This window comes from Cololabis saira, chromosome 12 (assembly GCF_033807715.1).
Source record: "Cololabis saira isolate AMF1-May2022 chromosome 12, fColSai1.1, whole genome shotgun sequence".
Taxonomy (NCBI): domain Eukaryota; kingdom Metazoa; phylum Chordata; class Actinopteri; order Beloniformes; family Belonidae; genus Cololabis; species Cololabis saira.
In genome coordinates, this window is record NC_084598.1 from 17,836,629 (window position 1) to 17,853,750 (window position 17,122).

Genomic DNA, 17,122 nt, shown 5'->3' on the forward strand with positions numbered 1-17,122 from the left:
AAGCATCATCGTCATAATTGGGAGCATAAATATTAGCCAAGACCACCTGGGTGTTATTAATCTGGCCAGCAACTATAACAAATCTACCATTAGGGTCAGAGATAGTATTTGAGTGCACAAAGGGAACAGATTTATGTAGCAAGATAGCTGCACCCCAAGATTTTCCTTGAAATGAGGAATGATAAGTCTGACCTACTCATCCCCTCCTCAATTTAGAGTGGTCTGAAATTTTGAGGTGGGTCTCTTGCAAAAAAATAAGATGAGCGCCAAGATGGTAAGATGGTAATGCTCTTTGTTTTGGTTTATGCTACAGTCTGCTCCTTTTATCATATTTTTTAAGATGTCTATTTTAACTATTATTTAATTATCTTCAGTCAGTCCTGGGCATTGCTCCCTCTACCAACCCCAGGAGAGCCCACACTGAGCTCAAGTCTCCTCCTTAACTTGAGGAGTGAGCAGGCCGATTCTTTTCACCAGACAGGGCGGGGCTTCTCCGCCCGGACGTAGTGCACATTACACATCACATTATCTACCCATGGGAATACGGGGAGAACATGCAAACTCCACACAGAAAGGCCCTTTCGCCAACCCCACCCCGAGTGGGGGCCCTGAAGTCATGGGGGAACTTAACACGCACTCAGCGCCCACAGCGTCCTCGGCGGGAATTGAAACCAGTACCTTCTTGCTGTGAGGCGGCTGCACTACCAGCTGCACCACTGTGCCCTCACTTACTATTACCTTCTATAGAAAAGTGCACTGCAGGTGTACTCTGTGTGTGTTTGAGTGAGGACAGACATTTTATCTGTATCCCAACAAACCATCAGTTGTTTTCATTTGTTGGCTATATTGCTTTGGAAAAAGAATATTAAAGTCTTGTCAATTACTTTGTCCACAGTGAAGTTTGATGACTGCATGGGGAATGAAGCTGTGGTTTTCCAAAGCAATGACCCCGTCTTCAGTGTGCGGACAGATGGATCCATCTTTGCTCAGGGAGAGGGAGCCAGCTTGGATGAACTAGTCCAGTTCAAACTGACAGCGAGTGCTCCACATACACATGTCTGGGAAACTGTGGTTCAACTGGCACTGACTGACCTAGTATCACCTGAGCGAAATGAAAACGAGGTGAGTAACACGCAAAAAATGTGATGCTTGAACATTTCAATCTCAGGGGTTCCACTTCATATCAAATTTTCTCCAGTGGTCTGTTGATACTAACATCCCAGAATCAGGTCAAAACTCCTAGGGGACTTTGAGAGAGCAAGGGGAGAGATCTGAGCAAAGAGTGAAGCAGCAAGAGCACACAGTTAAGAGTGATAGAATCATGCCGCCACATGGGGGAGAGAATGTCTTCCTCTGCCATAAGCTTTTATTGGAAAACATCCTGTACCATGGCAACCCAATGCTTCTTGGCTCTTGCATTGTATTTAAAAGCTGTCGGAGGTCACGCAATGACCAGCCTGAGCTAAACTGTCCCCATGGCAACAGAAGCGCATGGCCACGTCAGATAGTCAATATCAACAAGTTCTAATCAGATTAGGTAATGACAACATACATTTATTAGGAGGCAGTGTTCACTTACTCAGTGCAAATTTGGACATCTTGTATGGGCAGGAAATTCCTAATAATGTCTCATAACATATCCTTTGCATTCACTTGGTAGTAAGCAGTTGTCACGTGTTGGCAAAAACACTTACTCTAGTTTTGTAGAAGCCTTGAAATCTACTTGAAATAAAAAGAAAATGTCCATGATGTGAAATGTATTGGCTTTTAGAGACTACACAGAATTGTGATCCATCTTTCAGCTACTTTTGATAATTTATTTACTTTGGAACACAACTTTTTACCCACAATGTGTTGTTTACTCATATTCTTTGGCAGCTGTTTTCATTAAAAAATCTATAAATGCCCTTACTCCCTGCCTAACACCACCAAACAAATGATATTAGTTGGTTGCTGGTGAATGTAGTAGATAATGCATCCTCTGAAGATGCAGGTATACTACTCTCAGGATTTTATGGAAATCTAAAACAGTCCAAAAGAGGCAGGATGAACATTGCTTTTACAATTCTCATGTGGCTAGAAACACATCCAAATGAATAGTAATATTGTTATGCTTTCTTTCAATCTTTTTTTTAAATCAAAAGAAAATACACCAGGTTTCATCCACTCACAATAATGGACTAGATTTATAATCATGCTTTTTCTGGACACTCAAAGTGCTTACAATGGTACCCTCATTCATTCACTCCTCATTCATACTTGGTGGTGCACCATTACCATAGTAAACTTCATGTGTAGCCACAGCTGCCCTGGGGCAGACTGACAGAAATGTGGCAGCCAGTCCACACCTTACGGCCTCTCCAACCACTGTAACCACTGGAACCCTCACTGGAGGAAAGGAGGGTGGAGCGTCTTGCCCAAGGAAACCACGACTGGGGGAGCAGGATTCGAATCACCAATCCTTTGATCATTGAACGACCCGCTCTACCAGCTGAGCCACTAAGCCCTTAGTTTATTTAGTTATTGGTTGCGATTAGATGTGCGATTAAATGTGGGTAATTGTTTGAAATGACAGTAATTCACTTAACTTTACCTCTTTTCAGTTTGTGCAAATGGGATTTTATTTAATTCCACAATTGTGAAGAATACAGAGTCAGTCACTGTGGTTGAAAGAGAAGCAGGCAGAAAGATCTTTTCATTTGTACTGGACTTCAGATGCTATTTTTAACTTCCCTTCTTTGACTTCAATTCTTGATCATTTAATCATGAGCAATAACCTTGTAAAGAAAAGATGAAAAGGAAACCAGTGAAAAAAAAAATGTAGTTTGAATGACCAAAGGTCCATCATCTTCAGACGTTTTTTACTAGTTGAATTTTTACGGCATTAAGATTCCCAAAAATTTAAGTCAAAGCCATTCAAAACTAAACAAGCTAAACAGCTCAAATTGAAAAAAGGAACGTTTCTTGCTTAATTTTCTTTTGACTGTGCACCGCCAGAAAAAACAGAAGAGATGACAAAAAGTGAACCATGAGTCATAAAGAACAATAGAGAGTGGGACATCATCCAACAAAAGGATAATCGTGTAAGAGAGGGCTGTGAGGATAAGTCCACTGTTCAAGTGCTGAATAGGCTGGCCTTTTTTCTTTAAAATTATTTACTGCACTGTATAGATTGAACCCTGCGATTAAATTAAACCATGTCAAAGGTTGAATTGTGATATTTAACTTTACTTCCCACTGACTAATGCAGAGACCCTAAGAGGCCATGAAAAGACACACTCAGAATGAGTGCTGGACACTATCAGTTTGTCAGAATAAATATGCTACAAGTTGGATCTAGCATATACGTAGCAGGAGAAAGAGTGCTGAAACAAAATGTGATGTTTCATTATGGAAATGATGCTTTGTGGCGTGCTCTGTTGAATAATAACTTCCAGATGTCTAGGTAGCCAGGGGCTGGCTGATATCAAAGCATGCAGGGTTTGGGGGAAGCAGTGGCGTTGAGGGGAAGAGCTGGGACCACCGCCAGCTGGCTAAGGCTGATGGCACCAGGGCTGGGGGGCCGCATCCATTTCACACTCAGTGACTCCTGTTCACATTGCATTAGTGTGCACAAGCATGTGTGCTTGGCATGTGTGTGAGAATTCTCTTTTATTGTTGGTGATTATGTTGGATCAAGTGTGAATTATGCAAATTTTGCATAAAATATTTAATGCTGTGCATGGTCGACATGTGGTTTCCTTTTGTGTAAGGCATAAAGTATCTTATATCAGGAGCCTATGAGATTAATATGGTTATGGTTGCATGCCAACATCTTTGTGCCCTCTCTGTGTTATATTAGGGCGAGAACTACAACCTTTAAATCTCTAAAATCCATGAAGCTGTCCTGAAAAACTGATCCAACTCCAGTTTGCTTCTGTCCTCCTCATCCATCTTTCATAATAGTTTAAATAATTGTGCAGACATCTCCGCTTAACATTCCTTTCTTTTTTTTCATCAATTTCATCACCTCTCTTTTGTGTAAGCGTGAATAAGAAATGGCAATTTGGAGCTGCAGGGTTTGATCAAACTTACACCATAGCTTGAGAAAAAAACACTTGAGCCTTGTGCAGCAGCTAAGGTAAAGCATTATCTACCCCTGTGCCTGTTTTTTTTTCCTCATTTTTTTTCCCTTTACATTTCTCCTCAGGAAACTCACCAGTACCTGTTAGCATGTGTAGGTAAAATGATCTGGTGCATGAGTTATTTAGGGGAAAAAAAAGACAGGGGGGAGGCACATCTGCTTTGACAAACATTCTGCTCATTTCCCTCAATCCCTCCCAAATATGCCTCCTTCCACTTCTGTTTCACCTCATTGCACCACTGGGATGTGGAGCAACCATCCCCTGCAGTCATTCTACTGAACTTTCCACTTTCTAAAGAGAAAGAATACATTTGTCCAGATTGAGCTTGTATCTGTCTCATCCCACTCTGCTGATAAACCATGTTTGTGCACACAGCTCTTGGCAGAGTTTTGGGCTCTTGAATATTGACTCAGTGGAAAGGTTCATATGCATGTTTCACTGAACCCATTACACAGTACAGCAAATATGCATATGGCAACATGTGTTAAAAAGGCCAGTTTGTCTCTTGTAGAGTCTGGTAATGCTGTGCAGGAAGCAGAGGGGAGAAAGAGAGAAACTTAGGCCGTTGCTCAATTCTCAAGAACGCACGGACTTACAGTGTCCGGGCACTTGCCACTCAGCTAAAGCAGGGCTCTCAAGTTTTGAAGTTTGCTTGGAGTGAGACTTTTTGGGGGGAGTTGGGGGGTTGCACGGGCAGAAGAATATCTCCTTCCCAGTGTCCCATCGACCCAACTTCTTCAGAAAGAACAAATTTGACTATGTCAAATACACAGTTTTATTTAATCTGTAACAAAGGAAAACTCCTGTAGCGGCCAGTGTCTCTTCACAATATTAACGTTATATTAAATAATTTGTCTTGGTGACGTTTAATAATAATAAAAAAATAAAAAAACAAAAAACCAAATGGGCCCCTTGAACAGTACTGGTCTCATTCTGCTTTAAACAAACAAACAAACAAATTAAATAAAGAAAAACACATTTAGCCCCAAATGGGCCCCTTGAACGGTGATGATTATTCTGTCCCTGTGTGCATGTGTGTGTGTGCGGAGTGTGTGTGTATAGTAACTTATGTTACTTCCGCTACGCATTTATGGAACACTTGAAGCTGAAACTCTAACTGAAACCTAGCTGAAACCTAGCCTTGCAACAAGAAATTGTATTTTCTGATTGGCTGATAGGTTGGTAACTCCAGACAGCAGTTCTGAGCCGAGAGGTCGGGGCACAGTAGCTTAATCTACCCTTGACTCCTTTTTAAGATGGGCTGTGGGAATTACTGTGTGGTGAAGTTAATTTCTCAGCCTGAGAAATGCCATGTGTGGCGTGAGAGCGTGTGAACTAGTTGAAATGTGTGAGTCTCACGCTCAGTGCGTGAGACTTGAGAGCCCTGGCTGAAGCTTAATAGCCTGGAAAGGTGCTAACCACTAAGCTAACTAGCAGCAAGATGCCATCCCTCTCCTCAGATGATTCCCCCAGCCTCCTGCAGAAGATTTCAGAGCTGGAGATGAAAATTCACAACTTAAAAGTAAACATGGAGGTATATGATCTGTGTGGAAATGAAACAATCTTGCCATTGATTCAAAACAATGGAGACGAGCAAGCTATCACACGGCTACGGAGCACAGATAACAGAATTTTACATACATAGTGAAAAAAAACAACAATTTTTGTCTCACTGTCTGAAGTTAAATCAGACTAAACCTCTCCTGTTTCAGTCAGGATTACCAAAATTATTTCACTTTGCTAAATGGCATAATAATGAGAGAGAATTTCTTAGAGACTTAGAGAGTCTTAAAGACACAGACATATACATACACGCACACACACACATAGACATACACACTGACTTGTTCACCTGCATGCTTGCTCTGTAGTTTTTGGGGTTAGTAAGTCGCCGTAGCTTAGCTTAGACTGTGATCAGATCTTGAGATTTGGGTCGATTGCAGCTCGTGTTTTGGTCGGCTCCGTGTCGGTTTTGTGTTTCGTTTGTGGTTTTTGTTGCAGATTTTCAGTGCACGACGTGTGCCTTCGTGTGCTCTTGCTTCCTGGGTTAGCAGTGGATGTCACCCCCCCCCCCCCCCCCCCCCCCCAAAAAAAAAAAAAAAAAAATACTCACTGGGTATGTATGTGTATGCTAGGGGTGTAACGATACACTAATCTCACGATACGGTACGATACACGATATTGAGGTCACGATAACGATACGTTACGATATTATAGCAGTATTTTTTTAACAATCTTGAATGAGGAACACATGACTGGAAAAAATTATTTTATTTGAAAGACACAAAATACAAAACAATGCTGTGCATTTGCCCTATTGTTACAGTTTGTAATGCTTTATAACTGTTTAAGTTTTAAAGAGAAAGCCAGGCCAACCATTTTCCACAAACTGAACTAAAAGTAAATGTCAGGTTTGCATTATGCATCTTCAGTTTCATACAATAAAAATATTTTGCCACAAACAGAATAGTTTCTCTCAGGTATGATTTGACTTTTTTCTTTTCCAGAAATTCAACAACTAAAATTAAATAAATAAATAAAAGTAAATAATTACATACAATTTTACATCATAAAAAAAGATTGATTCATGCTCACCTTATAAGTGTAAGTATAGTGATTAGTCTGTTTTAGATTGGGCGAGGGATATGCCACAGTACGGCACTAGGTGCTGTGTTGACGTTCTAAAATCCTACACTGTTGAGCGGACATTAAAGTACACTCCAACTCGGAAGAAGTTTTCCCGTGTTTATCCTACTCACGACCCGAAAAACCCCCCGTGATCGGGACCGCAAAAAGGTACTACTTTCTTCTGAGCGTAGTAGGATTTTGGTCCGCGGGTCGAGGCGCGATCGCCACGCGTGGTCAGATGCGTGTTACTAGTCAACACAATAGATTAATATTAATAACCCAATATCGCGATACACCTTGTCACCTCCACGAAATTTTGTGGCACGATATATTGTTACACCCCTAGTGTATGCGTGTATATATATATATATATATATATATATATATATATATATATATATATATAGATATATAGATATATATATATATGTGTGCAGACAAGGTAAAAAAAAAAAAAAAAAAAGTCTTAAAGAGAGTCTTAAAGTTCTTCAACGTCAAAAGTGTACATACATTTCCTTAGTATTTAGTAGCATTGCCTGCATGACTTGGGTTAAACGTAACCTTCCACAAGCTTCTGACAGTTTTAGCTCCCTGGGTGATGTCTGAAGATGCTGCCCTAATATTTCCATGTAAAGTTCTTTCTTCATGATTCTGTCTATTTTATGAAGAGCTCCAGTTCCTGCTAGAGCAAAAGAGCCCCACAATATGATGCTGCCACCTCTGTGCTTCACAGTTGGTATGATATTCTCAGGTCTACAAGCGTCCCCCTTTTTCCTCCAAATGTAATGTTGGTAATTATGGCCAAACAGCTCCATTTTTGTTCTTCAGACCACAGGACATGTCTCCAGAAGGTAAAGGTCTTTGTCTTGGTGTCTTTTTGCAAACTGTAATCTGGCTTTTTTTTATCTTTCTTTAGAAGTAATAGGTTATTTGAGTGGCCTTTCAGCCCATGTCAGTGTAGGACTCGTTTCAATTTGGATGATGATTATTTCTTACTAGCTTCATCCAGCATCTTCACAAGGTCTTTAGCTTTTGTTCTGCAGTTGATTCACACATTTCGGACCAAAACACGTTCACCTTTGCAATACAGAACCCGTTTCTTTCCTGAGTGATGTGATGGCTGGACATCCCCATGTTTATATGTGCGTATAATTGTTTGAACAGATGAACATGGTACTTTCAAACATCTGGAAATTACACGCATGGATGAACCAGACTTGTGGAGCTCCACGATTCTTTCCCTGATTTTTTGGCTGATTTCTTTTTATTTTCCCATGATTTCAAACGAAGAAGCAGAGTGTTTGAGGAGTGGCCTTAAAATACATCTCCAGGTGTGCCTTCAATTAACTCACATGTCAGTTAACTGATCAGGAGCTTCCAAACCCATGACATCATCATCTGAGCTTCCCCACGTTATTTAAAGACTCAGTACTTTTTGTATACATAAACTTTGATTTGATTTAGATTTTTTATTATTTTGTACATGTAAAAGACAACAATTAAAAGAGAAGATAAGAAAACAAAACAAAGCAAACACAAAAAAAAACAACAAAACAAAGAATTTCATACTTTCAAACTTAATATCTTAATTTACATGTGCAAAAAGGAGTAGGAAGAAGTGTAAACTTATTTAATCCTACCCTCATTCACTAATCCTTTATTAACAAGTATTTATAATAACTAACTATACTATAATTATACTCACACACTGTACTAACACACTTACCTATACATACATGCACATAGTTGAGTATTTTCTATATATTTGTACACACATGCCCATATAAATATTTATATAAATATACTTATTTAAACCATACTATCTCTGTATTAACTCCATCTGCTCTATATCTATATATATCTACATATACACATACATATTCACAAACATACACACATATATACATATACATACATACATACATACATACATACATACATACCTACATACCTACATACATACATACATACATACATACATACCGTATTTTTGCAACCATTAGGCGGATATAAACGTCTTTTTTTTTTTTTTTTTTTTAAATGTGCTGCGCGCCCAATGACGCAATGCGCCCATTGTATTATTGTAAAGGCTGATTTATGGTTCCGCGTTGCACCAACGCAGAGACTATGGCGTAGGGTACGCGGCGACGCGCACCGTACGGTAGGCTCTGCGTCGATTTAACGCGGAACCATAATTCAGGCTTAAGGCGGACGTAATTGAGGCCACCATGAGAAGTTAAAGGGGGAAGGGGGGCGCGTGAATTGCCCTTGATTGCCCGGCGGCGGCTCCGTGGCAGGACAGCTGGAGCGGACGGGGAGACGCGGCTCCCGGGGGAGCTGCGGCGCAGAGGCGGGCCGAAGGCCGGAGGAACCACCCGACCGAGCGGCAGCCTCGCGTCCCCGCGGGCGGAGAGGTCGGCTGCCGCTCGGTCGGCGGGCTCCGTCGTTTACTGTTGATGGATTGTAGGTGCGTGGGCTGACGTGTCTGCTGGGCTGGACTGTTGGACTGGACTGTTGGTCGAGCTTTCGCAAAAGCCGGCATCAGAAAGTGACTCGGCTGCTCAGCGCAGCCAGAGAGCAGCGCGCCCGGCTCGTGCCCGTCGCAGCGCTGAGCAGTTCTCCCAGGCTCGGATGCAACCCGACACGCTGAGTCTTGACAACTGATTAATGTAATAACTTAAATAAAGTACAATCAAACTAAGTTTTGCTCCGGCTCTATTTTTAAATACGCACACTTGTATGCTTGTGTGTGTGTGTGTGTGTGTGTTGTGCGGTGTGCGCGTGTGTGCGTTGTTGTAAGGCGCCGCTCCGTGTGTGTAGACGACGCCTTTTCGGTGGGTGCGCCGTGTGTGTGCTTTAAATACAGAAATGACACACATAACTGAGGGTACGCCTTTCCACATGGCGCGCCGTATGGTCGTCAAAATACGGTACATACATACATATATATATATACATACACATATACATACACATATATACATACACATGCATACATATACATATAATTAGCTGCCCATTTCTCTGCATAAATATAAACAAATCTGCTCATTCACCCAATAGTGTTATATGTAGGCCCCTAAAGGCCGCTAAACACCTTCCTCTTTGTACCTTGTAAAAATCATGTTTTTATATTTGTTTTTAAACTGGTTAATGTTTGGACATTGTTTTAATTCTGAATCCATTCTGTTCCATAGTTTAACTCCACTGACTGATATAGAAAATCTTTTCATTGTTGTTCGTGTTCTGCGAGTCTTAAAATTTAGAGTACTCCTTAAATTATACCTCACCTCTCTGTCATAAAACATTTCCTGTAAGTGAGATGGTAATAAGTTGTTCCTAGCTTTATACAGTAATTGTGCTGTTTGGAATTCCACTATGTCAAAAAATTGGATTATTTTAGAGTTGAAGAATAATGAATTGGTGTGTTCACGAAAACCTTTCAACTTCAAAGAAAGTAAGATAACATTCTCTAAGAAATGTTCTCTCTCATTGTGGTATTTAGAAAAATGTATAATTTTGGTAATCCTGACTGACTTGAAACAGGAGAAGTTTAGTCCGATTCAACTTCAGACGGTGAGACAAAAATGTTACCATAAAACACCAAATAAAGGCCCGGGCGTTTATTTGCTTAAATTGATCAAATCAACAGGCGTTTAATAGGGATCTGCGTTCATTTGGGTCACGTCATCTAAAAACCAGTGGGTGAATGATGAGCTGACCGCAGACTGGCTGCAACGAGTGGTTGAAAAATTGAACTTTGGGCACCAACTCCTCATGTGGGATGCGTACAGGTGCCGCATCAGCACCGCAACAAAGGCCAAGTTCAAACGGGGCTACAACATGACCATGGCGGTCATTCCTGTAGGAATGTACAACTCTTTTCCCATTACCCGTATCGTCTTCATGGTGTCTGGCACGTTTGTGAAGTACTATTACGTACTCTGCTACAGGGATCACAGACTACGCAAAATGAAAGGCAGGTTTTGCGAGCAAAGATGTGTTTTATTGTGACCAATGGTTCTTTTGTTCAGGTTGAAAAAAGAATGATGCAAGTGACTTTTTACAATAGTGATGGGAAGCAGTTTACAAATTAAACCCAAAGAACTAAAGTTTATATAAAGAAAATGACTCCAACGTAAACCAAAGAAACAAGCATAAGAACTGGACCCTAACCTTAAAATAATAAATCCACTAACTAAACCTAACCTTTAACAAAAACAAAAGTACAACAAAATTACCTATACTAAACTGACTATTCTAAATCAATCCTCCAAAAAAATTAGGCTTTTACATAGTCAGGCGTTGGAGCCATCTAGTATTGATCCTACTGCTTCCATTCACAAGTGCTTCAACAAACAAGATTTAGCAGGAACCAAACTTAAGGGCAGAAAGGCTGAGGGAAACCAAACATTTAGCCCCAAAGCTCACACAACCTCCAGGATGGACAGCACGTCTTCACACATGGGTTTGAGTGAGACGACTGCCAACGAGCACTGCTCCAGCAGCAGCTTTGTAGGGGGAGAGGTTCCCTCTGGTTGGCTTCTGGTAGAGGTGGGCGTCGCTCTTCATCAGCACACCTGCAGCAGCTCCAACTCCTCCCACACCAGAGGACCTGAGCTCACAGGTGATTTAGTGATGGCCAATTAAACCTCTGCATCCCAGTAGCAGACACTCATAAATGAATAAAAATAGTAAACAAAAATAGTACATTTACAGGGACGTAACACCCCCACCCTCAAAATCAAACATATGCCCTCAAAAATATGTTGATATGATTTAACACCAAGCCCGAGATAGGGCATCAGCCAGAACATTATCTGCTCCCCTCTTGTGTCGGATTTCCAAATTATAATCCTGAATGAGGACAGCCCACCGCATGAGCCGTTGGTTATGGTTACGCATGCGCTGCAAAAATACTAGAGGGTTGTGGTCGGTGTAACAGACAACTGGCAGCGGACTTGACCCAACATACACCTCGAAGTATTGCAGCGCAAGTAACATAGCCAGCGCCTCCTTCTCAATGGTCGAATAATTCACCTGATGTTTGTTGAATTTTCGTGAGAAGTAACAGACAGGATGATTGACCCCACTCACAGACTCTTGCAGCAGCACAGCTCCAGCTCCCACCCCACTGGCATCCACCTCCAGAGAAAAGGGACGGGAGAAGTCAGGAGCAGCCAACACGGGCGCACTGCACAGGAGAGATTTAATGGACTCAAATGCATGTTGACACTGAGGAGACCAGATAAATGCTCTTTTCGGACTTAACAGACTGGTCAAGGGGTGGGCAACGGTGGCAAAGTTGGCACAGAAAGACCTGTAGTAGCCCGCTGCGCCTAAAAACTGGCGTAAGCCACGCCGAGTGGTAGGAGCGGGGTAGGCGGAAATAGCAGCAACCTTAGCCTCAACAGGCCGAACTTGTCCTTGCCCCACTTCTTTGCCTAGGTAAGTGACCGTAGCCTTACCAAACTCACATTTAGCCAAATTCAGAGTCAAAGAGGCTTTCGCTAAACGCTCGAACACAATTCTGAGGAGTTTAATGTGCTCCGCCCAGTCCCCAGAATACACAATTAGATCGTCTAAATAAGCATTGCAGTTGGGCACCCCCTCCAACACAATGTTAACGAGCCTCTGAAAAGTGGCCGGTGCGTTGCACATACCAAAGGCCATGACGTCATACTGCATGAAATGATCAGGAGTAACAAAAGCAGATATTTCAGAAGCACGGCGCGTTAATGGCACCTGCCAGTAACCCTTAAGCAAGTCTAACTTAGTCACAAATGCAGCAGAACCCAAGTTATCGACACAGTCTTCCATTCTAGGGAGAGGATAAGAATCTTGCACAGTGACTGCGTTAACCTTCCTGTAATCAGTACAAAACCTAGGGCTGCCGTCTGATTTAGCCTGTAATAGACAGGGAGAGCTCCACGGACTCGAACTCGACCGCGCTAAACCATTAGAGATCAAATACTTCACCTCTTTTTTCATGAGCGCTCGTTTGGTGGGATTGACGCGATACGCGTGCTGTTTAATAGGCCTGGCGCGCCCCACGTCAATATCATGCTCTAGCACAGTAGTGCGAGTAGGAACATCCCCAAATATTACAGGAAAATCGGCAACTAGCTGGACAACATCACTCCGGTGTTCGGGAAGTAAGTGACTTAAGTGATCTGGCAATTTGGCAATCATTTCCGAGTTGCATAACCGAGGATGTTGTGTGGGAAACGCACGCAACCTTAACCCATCATCCTCTGGCACCTGCGAATCAGATTCACCCCGAACATTAGAACCAATAGAGGTGGTTACAGTCTCCGTCGCTAATAACCCTACCTCTCTAACATGGAATGGTTTCAACATGTTCACGTGACAGACACGGCTCTTACGCCTTCTGTCGGGAGTGCCAATCACATAATTAGTGTCGCTAATCTTCTCCAAAAGACCACCATTTCTGCCTTTAACCCACAAAAAAGCGTTTACAAGTCTTACCTTGCCAAATAGAAAAAAACAAAACACAACCTTACTCACCAACCATGCCTTTTAAAATAGACGAGCCCCCATATTACGTACTCTGCTACAGGGATCACAGACTACGCAAAATGAAAGGCAGGTTTTGCGAGCAAAGATGTGTTTTATTGTGACCAATGGTTCTTTTGTTCAGGTTGAAAAAAGAATGATGCAAGTGACTTTTTACAATAGTGATGGGAAGCAGTTTACAAATTAAACCCAAAGAACTAAAGTTTATATAAAGAAAATGACTCCAACGTAAACCAAAGAAACAAGCATAAGAACTGGACCCTAACCTTAAAATAATAAATCCACTAACTAAACCTAACCTTTAACAAAAACAAAAGTACAACAAAATTACCTATACTAAACTGACTATTCTAAATCAATCCTCCAAAAAAATTAGGCTTTTACATAGTCAGGCGTTGGAGCCATCTAGTATTGATCCTACTGCTTCCATTCACAAGTGCTTCAACAAACAAGATTTAGCAGGAACCAAACTTAAGGGCAGAAAGGCTGAGGGAAACCAAACATTTAGCCCCAAAGCTCACACAACCTCCAGGATGGACAGCACGTCTTCACACATGGGTTTGAGTGAGACGACTGCCAACGAGCACTGCTCCAGCAGCAGCTTTGTAGGGGGAGAGGTTCCCTCTGGTTGGCTTCTGGTAGAGGTGGGTGTCGCTCTTCATCAGCACACCTGCAGCAGCTCCAACTCCTCCCACACCAGAGGACCTGAGCTCACAGGTGATTTAGTGATGGCCAATTAAACCTCTGCATCCCAGTAGCAGACACTCATAAATGAATAAAAATAGTAAACAAAAATAGTACATTTACAGGGACGTAACAAGTACCATAGCTACGTTTTAGAGTTTTGGGGGTGTTTTTTCATGCTCGCACTGTTTTGCTGTCCACCCCGAATTCTCTGGCCACTGCCTTTCCGTAATTTGCTCTACATATCAAACTACATTTCAAATTGAACATCATATTTCTTGTGAGAAGCCGGGATGCTGACAACGGTGTTGGAATGCGTGCCTTTCTCTTTGATACATAAGCCGGTCAACTTCATAACACGTCATCAATTAAGTAAATAGTCAGACACTTTTCAATTCATTCGTTTGTGTTTAGGTAGGCTATATTTGCATACGGTAGAATATTCTTTTGGCAACCAGAAAAAAAAATATTTTGCTACACCTGGCCTATAATTTGGACAAGCGGCATACTGGGACTTGGCCATTATTGAAGTTTGACAGTATGTGTCTTTTTGCACAGTGTATGTAAACTTCTGGTTTCAACTGTACATAGGAGGAAACAGGACTGGACAACCATGAATGGGAAGGCTAACAACAAACCTTCAGAAAAATTGTGTGAGTGTGAAAACTGCAGAAAAGATTTGCTCCACCATCAAATGACCCTGGATCTCCATTGGATGACCATCCGTCCCAAGGCAGCAAGGCAAGGGCTGAAAAGCTATTAGGCCACAGGGTTGTGGCCTAAAGGCTGGGCCTAACACTCTGATTGCGGGTGAATCTGCCATAAATGATGTGCAAAGGATGTGCTGTAAGAACACAAACGTCCTTTGCTTTCCTAAAGATATGGTCAGCGATTTGAAGGAAAAGCATTATCTTATAGAGGGGAACAAAAAAACAAACAGTGTAAACAATGTAACACCCACCCCCACCCCACACACACACAAAAAAATAATATTTTAACTACTGTTTTATCTATAGTTCTTTTTTCTTTCTTTGTTTTGGTTTGAATTTTAAATTGTGCTTTTTATTTCTAGTATGTGATGTTTTAATGTTTCTTTTACGCACTCTGAATCACTTTGTTGTTTAATTTTGCTACTGTATACAAGTAAACATGCCTTTGAACGCAAATTCATTTATGAAAAATTGTGCTTGAATTGAATTAGAAAGACTTTGTTAAACTTAACTTTTGCAGTTAGTCACATTTATTGTAGTAGCAACTGAATTGTTTTTTCTTATTGGACTTTGACCATAGTCTGCCCTGTTAAGGTAATCAAGCCAAGTTTAATTGTATAACACATTTTATGCACAAGACAATTCAAAGTTTGTTACATAAAAAATTTGAAAAAGTGCATTAAAAAGTAAAAGAGTTTAAAAGCAGAAATTAAAAACAGACATAAATTAAAAAGAATTAAATGGGATGCAAGAAATAAAAGTTGTAGTGCATTATGGTGGATTATTGAAATACAGCAGGCCTTTCAACCTTGACTAAGGAACTCAGAGTTTCAGCTGCCCATTCAGTGCATTCTGGGAGTTTATTCCACGCTTAAAGCTGGGCATACACTGTGCGATATTTTAAATCGTTTGAGACTGCCCCATCTCACACTGCACGACTAGATCGCTGAGTTCAAAAGTTGACAGTCTACGATTTATGGTCTCACACGGTACGACCTGATGCTCTGATGCGACCCGTTTGCTCACACTATACGATCATAATCCTCACGTCGGACTTCTGTGTACTGGAACTCGAGGCCGGTTTTGGGGCAGGGGTGCGCTGTGTCCACCCGAACGTGCGTCCTGCCCACCCAATCAAAGGTTATGGGGATCCTTTATTTTTTTATAATTTTATTTTTCTATATATATAAAAAAAATCAGAAGATATCTGTACCGTTTCTGATTGGGTGGGCACTGTGCATCATTTTTAGACACAACAATGAACGCATACCGCAAAGGTTGTGTCTCGGCGGAGGGACCCGGCATCCCAGCAAAATGAGCACAACAGAGAAGTGTTCAGAACAGCGCACAGAGTGCACACTAAAGGCTGATTTATGGTTCCACGTTACACCAACGCAGAGCCTACGGCGTACGGTACGCGGCGACGTGCACCGTACGCTGCGTTGGTGTAATGCGGAACCATAAATCAGCCTTTAGCAATGTGTGCCATTCTGTGTGGTGATAAATGAAAAAAGATTAAACGCCGTGATTGGACAAGGAATTGGCTGGGCAGACGTGGGAAATGCAGTCTTTTTCTTCTGCTATTAAAACATGATTTGTAATGTGAATTTGCAACACTACAAATAATAGTTTTTGATGTGACATCAGAGATTGTGCATGCTCTCTGCGAAAGGATGAGGCAAATCGGGTCATAGCACTGATTCAACTGTGCGATACCTTAACGAGGAGCGACCAGGATTTCAAACACGTTTGATTTTCTTGCGAGCACACGATTCGTGATCGGGAGCTCCTCGTGAGGTGTTAATCTCTCGCCGTTACCCCATGTATACTGCACGAGGCACGACCAACGAAAATAGTCGCACGACTGGAAAATCGTCTCAAAACGAGCCGACAATCGCACAGTGTATCCCCGGCTTAAGGAGCATAAAATCATTATTCAATCATCATGTTATCATTGCTGAATCAAATATTTTCTCCTCAAAAAGGATCTTGTGGTGGGATTTTCATCTGTTTGTCTCACTAGTCTAACTGAACTAAAACTGTATACTAAGGTATCAAGGTACTAAAAGTCTAAAAATATAACTAACTAAACTAAAAATCTGGGGTTATGAAAGCTAGTTTGTCACTAGGGTGAAGGGCACTGGGCACACTAACCAGCTTTCAAACCGCCAACTAACACAGTGACATATTTATCCCTCACAAACAGCAGCTTGCCTAACCCATTGTGGTAGTGTATCCAACACAATAGTTTTTTTTCTTTATCCATTTACGATCGCGCTCTCCCTACTATTACTATTACTACTAATGACTTTGTGCATGCTTTTAGTAAAAAGTCAATTTAATTGTTCTGCAGCAGAGTAAATATTTTTTTTTTTGTTTTTTTTTAGATTAGACACCTTTACTTTCCACAGACAAAGAACTCCTTTTTAATGAGCTGGG

At 41.5% G+C, this 17,122-nt stretch overlaps 1 protein-coding gene across 2 annotated transcripts in view; it reads left to right on the plus strand.

Moving 5' to 3' along the window:
* LOC133456998 (cadherin-4-like) overlaps positions 1–17,122 on the plus strand; it is a 432,927-nt gene that overhangs the window by 255,726 nt on the left and 160,079 nt on the right. The window contains exon 4 of one of the 2 annotated variants that reach the window (XM_061735792.1): positions 896–1,122. The exons of the other annotated variant lie outside the window; for it this stretch is intronic. Within the exon in view, the coding sequence (XP_061591776.1) occupies positions 896–1,122 (227 nt within the window). The remainder of the gene's footprint in view (positions 1–895; positions 1,123–17,122) is intronic. 2 annotated transcript variants of the gene reach the window in all.